Here is an 18567-nt window from a genome sequence, read left to right on the forward strand (position 1 = left end):
TAATCATCTGAATGAATATTGTAACATAATTGTTATTTACTTCACCTATGCCCGACAATTCATACGTTGTGCTTTTTTCCCGTGAGAAAGGGAAGGCTGTAAGTCTATGATCTTTATAGAATATTTATTTACAGTGTAATGTTGTATTATGTGTTTCTTGCTGTTAAACACTTAATATAGAGTTCTTGTTTGGTGTCACATTTGACCTTTGTGCTGTTGTTACTTTTAGACACTAGAGGGCACCAATGGTCTTATTGGAATCACTGGGATCTTATATAACCATTGCTGCTGTGAGACGAGGTTGGATACGCTTTATTTTGTACTGTTAAACAAAGGTAGCCTATTTGTGTGCTTTGTATTTATTCCTGCCACATATTACACTCATAAGCATTTCCAGCAGATCAGGTTCTTACGTGAACATTTATTGTCTTAAATACCTTGACAAAACAACACCAGGCCCAGCCTGATGTTCAGCTCACTTGGGGATTGTGTGGGTTTGGGCTGAGCTCTGAGCTCTGACTTGCCTGTTGTTCTGTTGCGCTTTGAACTAAACAGGTTTATCAGGCCAATGGACAAATTATCTCTCGAGATGTGAAAAACCGTGACATATAACACTGACAAATGTTGCTCAATAAATAAGTAAAATTGTGCATTGTCCATTAGTGATCTGTATATTTTCTCATGAAAGAGCTTTTTTGTGATGGTTCTCTGTGATCACATTGAGTGCAAACTCATCGTCCATAATATAGTCATCATCATCCAGACTCTCCAGTGAGGGAGAGGGTGGGACAGACACGTCCAAGGTCTTGTCCTGCACCGTTCCTCTAAAGCTCCTCCACTCTTTAATCCATTGGTCCCGCGTGGAGGGCTCCAGTGTGTCCAAATGACGGGCTTGTACAATCGGGGAGGGGGTGATAGAGTTCTTCAGCACGTGAAACAGGTACCTGGGGGAAACAAAAGGGTGGTGAGAAAGTAGGCCAGAGAAAAATACGCAGCTCTTTGATTTAAATTACAGCATTCCAACTAAATATCGACACTTTGAGAGACATCAATGAACGTAGTCCTCTATGACCTTCACAATTCAAATATTATAATCTGCAATCTTTAAGACACACAGAGAATCTGAACAAAACAAGTGTCCTGGTAAATCCATTTCAATACGGCTGTTCATCAGTATTGTTGGTGTATTTAAATCAGAGCTACTGAGACTGACCATGATATTAACTATTAAAACATAATGCAGATAACCAGTACAACTTAAACTTAAAGGGGGGGTATTATGCAAAATCGACTTTTTCAAGCTTTACATCATGTTATTATGTCATGTTATTATGTCATTCCCTCATTAAAAACATGCCTGAAGTTGAGTAATCTGTAAAAACTCTGATGGCAGCCATTTTAGGGATAGGTTTGCCTGAGTCCTCCTAGGAACGCCCCCACCTCCTGGAGACGCCTCCGAGCTTTCGTCACCAGCCAACCAACCACTGCCCCTCAGCAGAGCCCCCTCCCCACTGATGCCACAGACAGCGTGTGGAGGCGTGTCTGAAAGGGTCAGAGGTTCTTAAAGAGACAGAGGCCTATTTCAAGACATTCGCTACAGCCATTTTGAGAGAGCAATTTTAAACAAGGCAGTTATTCTAATTTACTGCATTTACAGACCAACAGAAGGTTTCGTCATTATTGTAGTGTGCTATAGACTGGTGCTATGTGATTGAAAAAAGCATAATACCCCCTCTTTAAGAATTGGACAAATGGTAAATCAAATATATTATTCCAACTTTTCCACATAATTGTTTTCAACAAATGCAACAATGTCTTTGCACATGTTGTAGTAGCATAACTGAATACCTGGGCAGTAGCGCTATTACTGTCGAGATCAAGCAAACCAGGTAGAACATGGGATCAACCATCTGGGCTTGAAGATTCCAGTACCCGCTGTTGTTTAGGTACCAGACGCCATAGGCCAGAGTCACTATGAAGTACAAGGCCACACTGCCCAGGATGACAACCACATGCACGATCGTCTGGAAAAAAACATTTAGCATTTACACTAAAAACATTCATGGACATACGGTACCGAAAAGTGTTGCAACATGGTAAATATGGTAATTTGATGAATGCAGGACACAAACCTAATTTATTTCATGATGATGATATGATTAATTATGACCTAACTCAGTGGTTCCCAAAGTGAGGGTCGCAGGACACTGAGGTGGGGGTCGCGAGAAGATTTCAAGGCAATATTTAAATATTATTATATTATTATTATAAACCATATACTGGGTAATGACTAAAACAAGGTTGAGATCACTGCTATAAAGACCTTTTCATTGTAATAATATGGGAACAGGACGGCAAAATGCATTAACCCTCATTATTGCTATAGTTACCATGCTATTTCCTTTCTATTAGCGTGTTATTACTGTGCTGTGAAATCAAGTGTGACCAGAAAGGTTGATTTAGTTCTCAACAAAACATACCCATGCTTTGATCTCAATCGACAGGTGAAGCAAGATGGTAAACAGAGAAATGGTGTTCAAAGGAGTTCCAAAAGCATAAATGTCGATGTCAGAGCCTCTGTAAGCCTAAAAGGAAAACAAGGGCTGTATAAATGTTCTCAAAACCGTTTCAAACATCACAGGTGTAGCATTTCACTCACAAAGTATGGGATGAAGAATACCACTAGACTTTGGTAAAAGGCATCGATCATTGAAATCCAAAATGTTAAGAAGCTGTATTCCTAGAGACACAAAGAGAAAATGATCACTACATTTGTGCCTTGCAATAAACATTGTTTTTCAAAATCTGACTCACCCCTTTACCCTGCCCCGTCCTGTACAGTTCCGGGAGGCCGAGCAACATCTCAGCAGACACATCCCTGTCCATGATGCCGAACATTACCGGTGGTACAGAGGTGAATATCAGATTGAAGAAAATCATCAGCCAGTGGTCGATCATTGAATTCGCAGTGAAGCCACAGAAGAACTGGTACCAAAAGAGCAAGTTGACATTGGCCTAAAAAAAGACACCTGATTATTCTAGACAATTTTACATAGAATCACTTTGGTATTGTGAAGGTTTGGTAACAAAACGCACCGCATTTTTGTAGAAGAAATAAATGATCATGTTGGCCAGTCGGCTGTAGCACCAGTGTCCGTGAACGAGGAGGAGCTTTTTTAAGTGTTTGAAGCGAGAAATAGCAAAGTCGCTGGCCATGACCGCCTGTGGGTGACATAGAAAAGCAGTTTGGAAAATGATACAGGAAAAAAATGGAGGAGAGGATGATATCATGTGGCTGTAGTCTGAACCTGCATCCCCTCCTGACCAGATATTCCCACTCCTATGTCAGCCGCCTGAATCATGTTGACATCATTGGCACCATCACCTGAGGACAAAAACAGAGGGCACTTTACCAGATGCACACATAGAGCCACATTACTGTGCAACAAATCCACATTCTATAACAATCTGCAGTAACTTATAATGTGGCAAAACTTATGGCAATTTGGCATTTATCAATACATTATGAACTGTCTAGTTGTAGGTAGTTACCAAATGTATTACTACAATAGACATCTACACATCTGTATCTTACCCACAGCGAGCGTCATGACCTTGAGCTTCTCTCTGATCAGCTTCACCACTTCACTCTTTTGCAGCGGCGTAACTCTGCAGCACAGCACAGAGCGGCAGTGGCGGGCCAGATCCACGAAGCGGTCGCGTAGGTCCGGAGACATGGCCATGGTCAGGGTGCGCCCGTCAATCACCAGCGAGATGTCTGGGGTTGTGTCAACGTTACGAGGATCCTCACTGTACCTTCTCACCTCCTCCAGGGTACAGTCGAGGATGGATGTGCAAGTGACCTGGGACAGAAGAAGAAAGTGGTCAAAGTAAAGCTAAAAGCGGATGAAGACAAGCATTGCAAAAGTCTTAGAGCTGCCGTAGAATCTGGGTATTGTGATTAGAGATTTGCCTCAGACTGTTATTAGTTTAACAACGTGGGTGTCATTCTCGCTGTATTTAGTCCATCATTTGCAGCTGCGTATAATTGGCTACAGCAGAGTAATGGCTGTAGGAGTGCACCTCCTTGGACCTTTCCTCCAATATAATCAAGTTACCATGGTAAAAATAGGGCATCACCAATATGTCCCATTATGTGATGTGATACAAGGGGAATTTCCTCTGAGAGTTGGATATTAGACTGCTAATTATATATCAAAGCATTAGTTATTGTGTTGGGGCTAGCTGGCTTCATTCATCATAATGAACAGTCCCGCCTGAAGGGAACAAGGCCGCCCCTATGCGCCAAACGCAGCACTCTGAATGTGTTAAAGAGGATTGGGCGTCTAATTGTTTAGGGTTGAACATTATTGTTTAGTTGGACACTGTTATAATATTCTGTCACAAGACTTGTGTAATACTTATGTCTTACAGCAGAACAGCTCTGTTTTCCTCACTGGCATAAATCTAGGACTGATTTTTTATTGGGCACAAATAGTGTGTTATACTTTGTATTCTAATGTATATCATGTACTTTATTCATGATACACTGTGTCTTGTGTGATATTTGACTCTATGAAGAGTTAAAGGGTCCTGGACAAGGGCCTCCTCACCTTGTTTTTGCAGCTCATGTTAATCAGCAGGTCGTCTTGCTCCAGAAGCCTGCAGGCATAGCCGATGTTGACAGCTGTCTCAGGCTTGTCTCCCGTCAGCACCCACACCTGGATCCCCGCCTCCCGCAGAGCCATGACGGTGTCCGGGACGCTGTCTTGCAGACGGTCCTCCACGCCTGTCGCCCCTGAGCCACCAGAGAAAGCCCAGTCACTCCAATTATCCACATACACACACCTGCACACACTGTGCTGCACAGGAAAATGAGTTTTACCCAGCAGGCAGAGGTTGGTCTCTATCTGCACCGCAGAGTCCATGATGAGCTGCTCTCTGTTGTCTATAGCAGCCAGAGCGTGTTGTCTCTGCACTGCCCAGCTCTCATACTCCTCGTCACACAACACCTGCAGCAACAGCACAAGGTAAAGCAGAGCTCACAACACACCACTGAACATTTGTGAGAGCAGTCACCTTTTTGGCGATGCAGAGTGTGCGCAGACCCTCTTTAGCATAACAGTCAAGATGTTGTTGAGTATCTGAGGCTATAGCCTTCTGCTGCTTCTCTGTAATATTTGAAAATAATATGAACTTAATCAAAAAGTCCTAAGTTTAGACACATAATAAAGTGATTTGTCATCAACCATCTCATAAACACAGGGACTTTTTATTTTTGAAATAAAATAAAAAAGTAATAGACTGAAAACCGTGAAGGAGCAGTGTACGGTAAAACACAAGTGTATTTTAAAACATAAAAACAAATTGTACATGTAATAATTAGGTATATATTTGACCTACCGCCATAGGGGGTCCCAAGGAGCTCCATAATTGCATAGTCTGCACCTTTAGTGTATAGGATGCATTGTTTAGAGATGGGGTGCCTCACCAACACAGACATCCTCTTCCTGTTGGAGTCAAAGCTCAAGGTGTCCAGCACCTCAAACCTGAGCTGGGCCCCAGACGGGAGCTGCACCGTCACACTGTCAGGGGTGCGGGACATCAGGACAAAGCCATATGCTTTCGCTGCGTGAACTAAGGCAGCCTCGTCTGGACTCTCTGCCTCATAGCAGAGCTTTCCTATGGGCACAGCTGGAGTAGTACCCTGCGGTGGGGCATGCAGAGAACATGTCTGCGCCCCAGTTTGATTCACAGACTGCCCCTGCGCGGTCAGGTCTATGGGTGAGGTCTCCGAAGTGGTACGAGCTCTGGGTCGAGTCCATGAACCCGCCCTCCTCACCAAACTAGACAAAGTGTCAAATGCGTTGGACTGATTGGTCTGTTGAAACTCAGGGGTCTAAAACACACACAAACAAAAAAACAACTTGACCATGTATTCATATAAAAAGCATAGACCTAGTTATACGTTATAACAAGATTATAACATCATTTAACTGCTCTTTGTGAGTGGGAATCTAAAGTAAAGCCAATATCAAAGACCAAACATATACACATAATGTAATGTTGGGAATTCTCAGAGGAAACTCACATGAGCAAAAGATTATGAAAAAAACGTGATATTCTGGAAAATATCACTAATAATAGAATTGTTTTCCTGGTCTGTTGTTTATTATAACAATCCCAGATTGTATTATGAGAGAGAGATCATTATGTGACAATAGTTGATATTCCCTCCCGCTCTGTCTATGAGAGCTCTGGTGCGTCTCCTCTCGTGTGTGTCCTCCATATCCACTTCACTCTACACAAGCCGTGCACTCACCCTCGGTCTCTTCGCTGTTGCCATGGAAACCACCACAGTGTTGCAAATGGCGAGAGCCAGAAAAAAGTCCAGGTAGACATCTATCTTCTCTGCGTCCCTGATCTGCCGGCTGAGCTTCTGGTCCGGGATAACCTCAGTCTCCTGTTGGTTTGGAGGCAGTGACTTAGTGAACATCAAAATCATTAACAATCTTAATCTTATAGATATACATGTTATTGCACGCCTCACACGCTCTCAGTGAGTACAGTATGCAAAATATTTAGCTTGCTTCAAAATTATTCTACTCAAGTCTAAAGCCACACTACGAAACGACAAGCTTTATGTAGCTATATCACAAAAGCAACATAATAATAGTCAAAAACTTTAACAAAGAGAGTGTTTCTAATGCTCAGCTTGACACAAATAATGCTATTTTTGCAGATGCTAGTCAAAGCAAAGCACCAACATCTTTTTATTTTTAACCAATAAAACCAGGGGTGATTAAATAAATTCTTGTATATGTTTTTTTTTTAAATTATTACTTATTGGGTGAAATTTTGCGCAGTGTGGCTTTGAAAAACTAGTCCCTCAAATAATTACTCAAGTGATAATGCCTTTTCGTTTGAGTGTAAAAGTCTTATTTATATTTTAGCAGTCGCATAATCTGAAAAAAAAAAAAACATACAGAAGCATAAAAGAATATATATATATATATATATATATATATATATATATATATATATATATATATATATATATATATTGATACCCATTTTTTGTTCTTGTTTAATTCCTCCTTACAATCAAAAGAATACATTTTAATTTACAACAACAAATAGCAGCTAGTTCAGAATTTATAGAAATGCATTATAAATAGATTATTAGATAGAAATACATACTATACAGCGTACAGTCTTTTTCACAAATGCTTGCAATCGAGAGAATAACCCAAAATCCTTCTCACGTAAGAGTACTGCTACTTCAAAATAATATAACGTAAAAAATAAAAATGATAAGAAATGTAACTGATTGATTTCCTGACTCGCTGGCTCTTCCCGTTTAGACCTGAGCACCTGCTGAATATCATGTTGGAAAAAAAGCCTCTTTCCTTTTCCGTCCTGTTTTTCTGAAGGCTGCCAGTCTTTGCCCCGAAGACAAAAATAGACCCGGAGCAAGTGAACTGCATGTGAAGACAGTGGTGTGCGTTTACAGAGCGAGTGGTCAGTGCCAAGCGATGCCCAGCGTGACCATATGTCCCGTCACCGAGGAGACACAGAGCCAAAATGGACGAGCACCCGGCACGTTCACCGTCTGCACTGCATGGGGACAAGCTCATGAGGCGGATTTATGTGCACTATTGACATAGTACGGTGGACTGGAAAAGATATTCAAAACTGACTTCTAGCAGAGATTATTGCACTGTCTACGAACAACAACCCAATGCATACGACTATGATACAGACACATTTTGACCAAATATAGCTTTTGGTCTCGGACCCAGAACACAGCCATGGTCATGCTAATGAGCGGCAAGTAACATAAAGATCCTCAGTTTCACCCAAACTCAAGACAATAATAAGGTTAGTGAGGCAAAACTAGAGTCTTTGGGGGGTCAGATATAACTCCTTACCTCAGGAATCTCTTGGAGAAGAAACATTCTTAACCCTTAACAGGGGCGGGCTGGCCATATGTCCAGAGCACAGAAGGGCCTCTGGCACTAGGGCCACCGGTCTGGCCTCTCAATTTTCTCCTTAACCTCTTACTTAACCAAGCTTTACCCAAATCCAAAAGCTTAAAAGAAAAGCATCAAAATAGTGACGAAAACAAGGTGAAAAACGTGACAAAAAGTGACAAAAATGCAGCGACAATTTGACAAAAAGTTACAATCACATTTGTAGGTTTAGCTTTCAAATGAGGTGTTGCTCTCCGGTCGAGAAGCTTTTAGATTTGGGTAAAGCCACACTGGAGAAAATGCACTCAGTTAAGGCGGGTGACAATAGGTTAAAACATGTCTTCGCGGAAGTGTCGCATTTACGCTAATTTGGGTTAAGGCTCTAACCCAGAAAATCTTGCTATGGTGGAAAACACCTGGTCGAATGAGACCTTGCCCAAATAAATAGGCAAAAAAAAACTTTACCCCATGTTTGACTTTAACTGAATGATCTGACCAGTGTCACAGTGTGCAGTGACCTACCAGTGGACTGCTGAAGGCGACATCACTATGGACATTGCCTTTGCTCCTCCTCTCACTTTTTTTCTCCTGGGAGTCACTGTCCCCAGAGTCCAGAGACCAGCGTGGTTTCATGGGTTGAGGAGTCTGGCTGAAGAGCACATCTTCATCTTCGTCTGGCTTGTTGATGAAGGCTAAACGTGCAGCTACAAACACAAGAACACTATTATACAGGCTGTAGAGGAGGGATCCCCAACCAAGAGCTCAAGTGCTACCTCTCCAGCCCTTTCAAGGTAGCTCATCAATAGCTACTTTCTTGATAGGAAAAATGATTCACATTTTAGATGTTATTTCCATTTGGTCTGAACATGTTCAACACAATCTGCAAACAGTGAGGTGAATTAATTAAAGTATAAGGACGCAATTGATCTTTTTTTTTTCTTTTTTATGTTTTTTCTTAGTTATTTAATTATGCTGAAATATCATCTTGGCTAGTAACTCCAGAATGAACTCCACCAAAGGCGCTTAGGCACTTAGGTGGAGTTAGGTCGTGATTGAAGCATAAGTAGATGGCCTCTCCCAGTATATTCCTATTGCTCCAAACTGGGTGAAGTTAGAAGCGACCCAGCTCTTCCACGGGCACACACAAAGACCAGAGAGGTACACATCAACTTGTCTAAGCTCAGGTAAGAAATTACCTCAGTATGGAAAAAACGGTCGACTGTTCCTGTGAAATGGTATGTTTTATATCCATGAGTTACATATATTTTCAAAAAGTCTTTGGGGACTTTTGACCTGTTGAGCTCCAAAGGTACTTCAAAGTTATATTATAGATATTCCATACAGAGCAGCACATATTTGTTCTGTATATGCAATACATATGCAACACTATATTCTATTTGAATATCTTTAGTATTTGTACTCAATTAGGTTTTCATTGACTTTACAATGCTTATACAGTATAAGAATACATGTAACAATCATTCAATTATTGCATATTTGGGTCCACAAAGAAACATACCGTTCTCCTTGTGGGGATACTCTGTTCCCATTACAGAGCATCGACGAAACACCATTTTATTTTCTGTGAGTGTTCCCGTCTTGTCAGAAAAGATGTACTGGATCTGTCCCAAGTCCTCTGTGATGTTCAGGGACTTGCACTGTATTGTGGCGTCAGTTTCTTCATCGTACAAATCCAAGTCGTTCGTGATGAAGAAAATCTGACCGATCTTGACTAGCTCAATGGACACATACAGGGAAATAGGAATCAAAACCTAGAAGAAGATGAGATGAAGTATAGGCATTAATTAAACAAATGCTACGTGAACTGTGATTGGAACACAGTGCCTAGGGACCCATCTCTCGATCTTGAGTTAGGTTCATGTCAGGCCTATGGGGGAGCGAATGTCTAAAGAAATGCTTTTATCTTTTTATTACCTGTAACAGGATGATCATGCTGAAGAACTTGTAGAAACTGGACAGACTGGGGGTGTCAAAGTGCCCGTCGCTCTGTGGGACGAGGTAAAGGGGCACGCTGGGCATCGACTCCAACCATAAGTAATGCCCTGTGTGTGTAAGGACAGGATTAATCACACCGGCTGTTATACACCTTCCCCTTGTCTATTTTCTCCTGTGACTTATTGAGTGGTAGGATACACAGTGATTAGGAAAAAGAAGAAATGGTACCTAAGACATAACAATAAACAGTGGATTTTTCTTCATGGGGAGAAAATACTGACTGACCTAGAGACCCGATGATGCACATAGTGAAGAGCAGGATGATGCAGAAAATCACATCTATGTTGAGTCTTCGCTCCAGTCGACTGCGCTTGTATCTCGGCCCATTGTTGTTCAGCATTGACTTGGTTTCATGGCCTTAAATTGTAGAAGAAGAATGCAGCAAATGTTTTCTTATTTTTCACATTAAAAGCTTTTCAGGTGAGGGAATGTTGAACTATAGTCATCTATATAGTTGTTTGCGCATCTTAAACTAGCCAAATGGGGAAGTTTCCTATACAACAAAGAGTCCGGTAGTAAGACCAGCAACATTATGGGAAAAGTAGCACATTTTTTTCTTTTCAAGGTTCTTATTCTCCTTTCAAATGGCATTTGAAAGTTGATATAAAACCCCATGAGACCCATCCCTGCAGAGAGCTTTTGGGAAGGTCAGTCAAATACTGCATAAAGCCAAACATCAAACTTTACAGATATCCCACTGAGGTCAAAGTTCATTTTCTCCATTTTCCATCTTTTGTAGCAGGATCTTAAAGGGATATTTAGGATTTTTGACATAGGGCCTCATTTCCAGAGTGTTGTTGATTGTTGGAGATTTTTTATGTATTTATTCATGTTTAGTGGTGCTAGACTAGTGCTAGGCTAGTGCTAGGCTAGCGCATGTCTATGATAACTAGTAGCCTGCATTAAAAAACCTCTTCAAAGTCATTGGGAACGTGTAGTAGTGTAGTAATGCCGACCGCAGGTAAGCAAACTACTGTAGATCTGGTAACCTAGCAGATCACTCCGCCGCTGCGTAGCTTACAACCAGGAAGCTGATGCTGCTCAAGTAGAAGTTATTTTAAAAGCAAAATTGTTATATTTAAAACAATATTCAGTCGAAACAGACATTTATATCGGTGGTCTGGTGTTATAAGTGATTTGCCTCAGGTGCACTGTGCTTGGGTCAGACTGTTTTTAATGTAGGCTACTAGTTGCCATAGATATGCGCTAATCTAGAACTAGCTTAGCACTAGCCTAGCACCACTAAACTCTAATCTCCAGGAATCAACAACACTCTGGATAACTAGGAAATGAGGCCCTATGTTAAAAATCCTGAAATATCCCTTAAAACCCAAAAAGAGGAGGAATTGATTAATGTCCCATCTTTTCCAGGTTTTGTTGGGGATTGCAATTGTTTAGTCTCCTCCTATTTTGTTTTAGTAGTACTCCATGCTTTCTATCTTTTTTCCTTTTTTTTTTTTTTAAATACATTGTTTGTGATTCACAACTTTTCAAACTGCAACAGTGTAAACCATACTAAGATATGAAGCTCTTAATCTTATCATCAATACCAAAAGTTAAAATCCACTTTCCATTACTTAGGCATGAATGGACATCATCCTACCTGCGTACACCACAAAGCCAACAGCGTAGCCCGTGTTCCTCACTGTGCAGCCTCTCAGCAGTAGATTACCGATTCCAGCTCCAACTTTCTCCTTATCCATTTTTTCTCTGCAGCAAAAAAACATGTTACTTTGTTTACACTGCCTGGAAGATACATCCCGGGTTAATCAATTCATATAGGCTTTAGTACATTAGCGGGGTAGCTAATTGGTGAAGCTAAAAGCCTGGAAAATCAATGGTAGCGTAATACAATTAAACTGCTGGTGAAGGAGCTGACTGTACAGATACTTACACGTAGCATTTGAAGTGGTTCAGATTGTTGTTGGGTTTTTCACATACTACAATGCCATTAAAAGATTCTGGTTCAACTTCAGGATGCTAAAAGAAAAGAAAAGAAAAGAAAAGAAGGCAAATTGTGATGGGAGGCGGTATGGGAAGTTTAGAAACAATGCAACTTAACCTGTACTTCAGCTAGTTAAATAATGCTTTAAACCACAGTAGCCTCTAAATATAGGTCCAAAGAAAAACACTTCATTCAGAAAGCATGTAAAGTCTGTTGTTAGTTTGCTGAATACCAGTCAACATAGAGGCAGGGCTGGCATAGGTGTTGACAGGTTTATTCAATACAGTTGCTGATAGCCTTACCTCCTAAAGGCCCAGGAAAATTGTACCATTGGCGCTGGACTGTGACATAACTTACTGAAAATAAAACTAAAGATTACTGGCCATGTAATTTCACATGCTTTCGCTTTTTTCTTTTTTTTTGGACATTTTTTGTTTAAATTATCTACAATGAAGGAAACATCTGGACCAGACCAGGCTAATTCAAGCCGCCTGCGCGTATTTGTAGAGGCCATTGTGTGGTCTTTGGATATCAGGCTAGATGACGCTCCACTCAGTGGACTGTGTAAAACAACAATGATCTGGACAGGGCTGCGGCACAACAGACAGGGTCAGAGGCAGATACCATGTCCCTCTCACAGCCTCTTCGGTCCTGCCTCTGAGAGAAGACTGCAGAGTCTTGATCTGAGCCAGACCAAACTGACTGAAGGACAGCTTCACTCACCAGGCTGTCCGGAAGCTGAACTCTCTCGTTCTCTCAATCTGCTGGCCCTCTTTTTGTGTATGTAAATATTTGATTTTGATTCTCTACATGTAGAACTGTAAACTTCAATCAGTCAATTGAATTGAATTGAAGTGAATCTGTGTGCCTTCTGTCCACATCCTAGACCCACAATAACTTAATTCAGTATTCACCTTATTCCGCCCCGCCCACTTTTGCCACTTTTTGCTTTGTCTCGGCACTTCCGTTGTACAGACACTTCCGGTCGAGCGCGAAGCCCGTTCATTTAAACGGCGAACGAGGGAAAAGGAATAAGGTGAATAGATACAGACGGCATCTCTGGAATCGCCCATATATGGTCATGTTTGAAAACAGTTAAGGGGGAAAACAATTTGGAGAAAAATCGAAAACTTTCTTTAATTATTCAAAAACTACTTTAACAAATGCTGAATTATGAATATAGTTTTCTACTAAACTAAAGATACAAAGACATGGAGAGGAGCAAAGTGGTTCAACAGCCCATAAAAACATAAATAACAGAGAATGCTAACTTGATGCTTTATGTTAGCATCGGCCTAATGCTAGCGGTTAGCTAGCGCTTGCTACAACTGCCGTTATTTCACTTCTACTGAACAATCTGCTGTGAATAAAGATCCATATGGACCCGATTTAGTCTTGACTTTATTTACGTGTGGTAAATAAGTTCATATTCCACCAGAAAATGTCTAAAAAGATTGAAAAATTGCGTGTCTCTAAAGATTGTATTTTCCCCCTTGGCGAAGCCACGCCCCCTTGCCATCTGTATCTATCAGTAAATGGTATAAAACACTACTCCCAGTACAAGGTTTAAATGCCAAAGTTTTAAACGTTTTACCAGGAACATTTAATAACAAAAGATACTTTATGAATATTAGTATTGTTTAAGCATCTTTAACGTGTTGTTTAAGTACAAGATCCAGGGGGAAAAAACTTAAGCATGCAGTCCTAATTACAGCATGGATTATAATATGTCAGTGTTACTGACTGTAATGCAGACGTCAGGCACGGCTCTTCTCTGCTTCAGGTTGGTCTCTCCGTCCAGGTTGGCCGTCTCGATGTGGCACACGCCGTTTGGGTCGGACGTGTACAGGAGCAGGAGGTCTGCGGGGACGATGTCATTGGACTCAACCTTCACAAAGTCCCCCACTCTCACATCCTTCCAACGCTTCTCCACAAAACACTTCTCTTTGCTGGAAGCAGAAAACAAGGTATTTTGGTCAAATACAGACCGATGGCAACTACTGTTCTGCACTTAAGTACAATTACAAAATGTCAAGAAATTAATGTACTTAAATTGTTAATTCAAAGTACAAACTGGGTACTGCTGGGTACTGCTTATCAGGCGGACTGGGACTAAACACACGCGTCCACAAAGACATATTTTGACATCAATTTATAATAGGCCTAATTTTTATTGCACAATTGCTGTGTCACCAATGAACAACAGAGCGGTTAAACATATAGAAAAGAGATTTTTTTTTTTTTTTTTGCTGCTTCGCTGTGCAATTGCAAGGCCGGGTAGCAGCACCCCATTACAGGCTGATGGCCCTCAAGCCAGCAGCCCTTCTGTGCTCCTCCAGAATGGACCTATGGCCAGTCCGCCCCTGCTGCTGCTTCTTAATAAGACTGGGCACCGTTTAAGTTTCTTTGATACTTGCACTTTAAAGGGACTATACGGAGTTTAAAAATGTTAAAACTAAGCATTTTCCTCCCCCTACGTGTTCCAACAATGTCCTAATGTGTAGAATGAGCCCAGACCTATTCACCACAACTGCCTCTAAAATCCTGCACTGTCACTCAAAAAGGTGTTATTTCGGTCCTAAGTGCCGTCTTGCACGAGTCTAATATAAAAGGTGCAGTTACATATATGACCTGAGGTGGCAGTAGTGAGTATAAAATGACCAACTTGCATCTAGCCTCTTTAACGATACTTGATTTACGATACCGATGCCTGAACATTTTTTTGATGCCTATACTAAAATCACAACAATAATGTCCATTTATTATATTTATATTTATTTATAAAAAAGATTGACAATTTATCTATATTTACATAGATCAATTATATATAATATATACAATATAAATTATAAATAATATATCTATATTTATGTTATATTTTTGAATTGAGGTCAAATGATCTACTTAATTGTTAATAGCATTTATTGTTATAATTATTAATTACCCTTTTTGCCGCAAGGAATATTTACAAATTTAAAGTTTATGAATAGTCTATTTCCAAAGTCAAGTAAAAGTAATAAACATTAAAAAAAAGAGAGATCTACTTTACACCTTAAAGTGAAAACCATGACTGAGTTTATGCCAGTCCTGTTTATGAATGAGAAAGAAACTCTGCGTCATTGTTTTGGAAGGAGGCCAGTGTGTTTGAACAGGGAGTATGTGAACCAGCACGTCGGGTGACAGCGGGACAGTCCTGCTGCAGACAAAGAGCTGCAGGTATGTCGTCCTGCATGAAAGACTAGATCAGGTCCTCTCAGACTCAACATCTAATCAACACCACAGCATTTTACATTTTACATTGAGTTTTCAGACTATGCTTGGCTGGTTAAACTAATCAAACCAGTAATGGGAATCATTAACACTTCAGCATGTCACATTCTTTTAAATTTATTCAGTATAGAGAGAATGGCTGTAAATGCTTGAATGATGCATTTGCATGATTACGTTTATCTATAGACACGCAGTCACGCTTTTCAAGATGTTATCATGTTATCTAAAGTGCCCACTTATCTTTACTTATGTAAACTACTGTCTTTGACACAAAGAAGTCGACTAGAGTCGCAATTATTATTTAAGATCATTTTGATTTTGAGTAAAAACAGAATTTGTTACATCTGAGTAAAGTCAGAGTGAGAAGGATAAACGATTTGTTAATTTAATATGATATGAAGAAATAGCTCATCAACAGCCATACAAAAAAACTGTAGTTTACTTTACAAATATGTGCTTTATATTGAATATATAAAGAAATAATTTCTCATTTCTTTTTCTTAAATATATATTTGTTTCTTATTCTTTTTTGGTTGTTGTGATGAGGACGTGTACAATTTACTTTGGTAGCACAAGTATTTCATTATTACTATGTCATAGGCATTGAGGTGCCTTGTGTATGAAACGCGTGGTATAAATAAACATGCCTGGCCTTGCCTTACTGCAACTTCACATAACAAGCCTACTATTATTTTAAGCAACAATGTTTTCAGTGTGCAACATTTTTTTCTATGAACATGGACAAAAAGACACGTCAAAGGAGTGACTATCTCCATTGAACAGAGTAATAAATAGACGTGCCACACAAAGAACGTAGATTAATTTGACTCAGCATTATAGACTGCAGACTTGTTTGGAGAGTGGACTGACGGGAGTGTAAGATTGAACAACAGATTACGCCTCCCAGGTGTGTAAAGGCACAGGTTACGAGAAATGTAGATGTGACTGTAATGAATTAGACTAAAGCCGTCTGCTCGGACTGCATTCCTCAAGTGGAAGACTTGCCCATTCACACACAGGGTGGGAGTTAAAGAGGTTCATCAGGACACAAGTTTTAATGATAGTCCAATAGTTCAATAGTAATAAGTAACAGTAATTCAATATTAAAATATCTAAAATGATGCATGCAGTGATAAACAGGCAAGTTAGCACAAAAAAAATATTTTACATATTTCTATTGGAATTAAATGTCTTGTAAACAACAATATATTTAAATTATGGATTTATTATATATACTATATGGGCTTCAAAATATATATGAAACATTAGTCATTTAAAGGCGCTATACCAGATTTTTCAGTGTGCTTGTGAAAGTGAAAAAAATGAAGTATGGAGTCTTTAATTTTGCCAGAACCACTAAATACTAGATAAGCCTTTGTTTAATGTTCCTGAGAGGACTCTTCTCAAGGAGCGACTTGACGAGGGGCTTTTCAGTTGAGAAATAATCTCCCACACACGCAGTTTCTATTTCTAGGTGTAAATATTCCCTTGTGGCGCTACATGGCAGAAGCAGTTAAACACAGCCTGCTATCTCGCCGATCTACACATGTTCACAGATGATTACAAACACAGATGTGCCACAGCTGCCGACGGTGAGTGGCCACATTTTCACAGGCCACTGCACTGGTTTACCTGCTGTACACGAAACATGGCAGGCCGTTGAGCTTCTTGTCCGACTGGTACCTCCTGAAATCCTCCCAGGCATCTTTTATGGCCGTCAGAGCCAGGATGACACAAATGGGAATCATCGCAACTTCAGGCTGGAACGCTTGGACCACGGGCACAAAGTTCAAAATTGCCAGACCGACGAAATACAGGTTTGCGAGACGGTGAAACTGCTCAAAGAGATTCATGGGTAGGAAGAACAGCACAGAGTATTTGGTTGTCTTGATGCCATTGTTGTGGAAGTGGCGATTCGGTTGCTTCCACTTGTCCAGTCCTTCATAGGGTAAATTGGACACCAGGTTGCGCAGGTCCTTGTCCCGCGCCCGCTGACCTTCGAAAGCATCCCTGATTCGGGCCAGAGGGCTCATCCAGGGCATGGCTGCGAAAGATTGCCGGCTCCTTATTATTTTCTACAAAACCTTTTCTGCCATGGACTGTAAAAAGAGAAATCACTGCCTTTGTGACTTCCACACTCCACCTTCTTCTTGAGTGTGTCAGGCCCCAAAATCAGGTTAAAGTCAAAGAGACAGCGCACCTCAGCTCGGCCCCGCCCACTTCTTTGACAGGTGTGTTTGCATTCCTGTCAGTTTAAGCTGCAAAGTGCTCAAGAGACTGGAAAGGTGTCCATCACAGAGAAATCGCAGAGGCTATTTTTACTTAAAAATTGGGTTTATGCGAATATAGCTGTAAAAAACAACAACTTAGCAATCTGGAAATATCACAGCAGAACCCTCAACGTTTCAAAACAAATAAAAAATTCATGACTCAATGTTGACACTCATTTGGCATGATTCTGTTGCCATGCTGTGACATACCCTTTATTCTCAAGCAGACAATTGAGGACACAGATGAGGTGAGTGTAAAAAGTGCATCAAAGGCAATCTACACACTGTTCATGAAACTAAAAGTGAATATGTGTGGGGAAAATGTCAATAATATTAAAGGAGCTTTATCATGCAAGATCGACTTTTAGGAGCTTTTAATTATGTTGTCATGCTATTTCCTTATCAAAAACACCCCCAGAGCGGTTTTTGGCTTCATTCACACGGTTCTCAGCAATCCTCCTGAATCCTGCTCTCTGGGCAGCTGCTCCGCCCTCTGCTGGTGAACGACTGACTTGCTCAGTTGTGTCATCAGAGCGGAATGGAAGTGCTCGACGTCTGTAATGTAATGTCTTAATTCTATGCTTACGGACGGATTATAATTTGTAAAACAGCTTTTTGATTATTTCTGTTGTAAGAAGGAAACAAAGGCAAAAAAAAAAAGAAAAAAAAGGGAAGTGCCCGATTGGTCAGAGCTGCCCCTACAGACAAAACAAACTCATCCCCTGAGCGTCTGAACAGATGTCATGTTTGCACTGGAAGCTGTGAAGAAGGAGCTCTTTCTAACCTACTCTGGACACCTGTTCTTTTTTCTTACCTAATGATAATGTGGCGAAAAGAGGATAGACTTTACTTTACTCAACCTTCCCAATGAAGAAGCCACTCGCCAAAATAGTTTTTTTCTGTGACTCTCTTGATGGATGTTTGGTGAACCTTGGCCAGAACCAAAGTGGATTAACTTTTCTAACCAACGTGAATCTCATAATGTAAACAGCGATGGACCAGAGCGGTGAGTCAATCCAAAAGCGCGTTAGCTTGTGTGTTAGCGTGTGTGTGTTAGCCATTTATGAAGCTGTGTTGCAAATGTCAACTCCTT

General features: G+C 40.6%; 1 protein-coding gene across 1 annotated transcript; it reads right to left on the reverse strand.

Moving 5' to 3' along the window:
* Window positions 1–308: 308 nt before the first annotated feature.
* Window positions 309–17267, reverse strand: atp10b (ATPase phospholipid transporting 10B). The gene is made up of 21 exons (XM_079557119.1): window positions 16837–17267; window positions 13679–13883; window positions 11884–11969; window positions 11593–11699; window positions 10215–10346; window positions 9909–10036; window positions 9493–9745; window positions 8496–8677; window positions 6323–6463; window positions 5404–5899; window positions 5080–5171; window positions 4886–5012; window positions 4614–4798; window positions 3596–3863; window positions 3309–3385; window positions 3097–3222; window positions 2815–3015; window positions 2660–2740; window positions 2481–2585; window positions 1849–2024; window positions 309–944 (listed from the first exon to the last, which is right to left on the reverse strand). Exons 1-21 carry the CDS (start codon window positions 17244–17246, stop codon window positions 680–682), a joined length of 3843 nt encoding a protein of 1280 aa, XP_079413245.1. The 5' UTR covers window positions 17247–17267; the 3' UTR covers window positions 309–679.
* Window positions 17268–18567: the final 1300 nt, after the last annotated feature.

The sequence above is a fragment of the Gobius niger genome (assembly GCF_951799975.1).
Source record: "Gobius niger genome assembly, chromosome: 5".
Lineage (NCBI taxonomy): Eukaryota > Metazoa > Chordata > Actinopteri > Gobiiformes > Gobiidae > Gobius > Gobius niger.

Excerpts from the sequence above, each read along its gene's own strand:
- atp10b (XM_079557119.1), bottom strand. The coding sequence starts at position 17,246 with ATGCCCTGGATGAGCCCTCTGGCCCGAATCAGGGATGCTTTCGAAGGT. Across the intron at positions 10,347-11,592 it reads TGGCTTTGTGGTGTACGCAG|GCCATGAAACCAAGTCAATG; the intron begins GTAGGATGATGT and ends CTACAATTTAAG. Across the intron at positions 3,223-3,308 it reads CTGGTCAGGAGGGGATGCAG|GCGGTCATGGCCAGCGACTT; the intron begins GTTCAGACTACA and ends TGTCACCCACAG.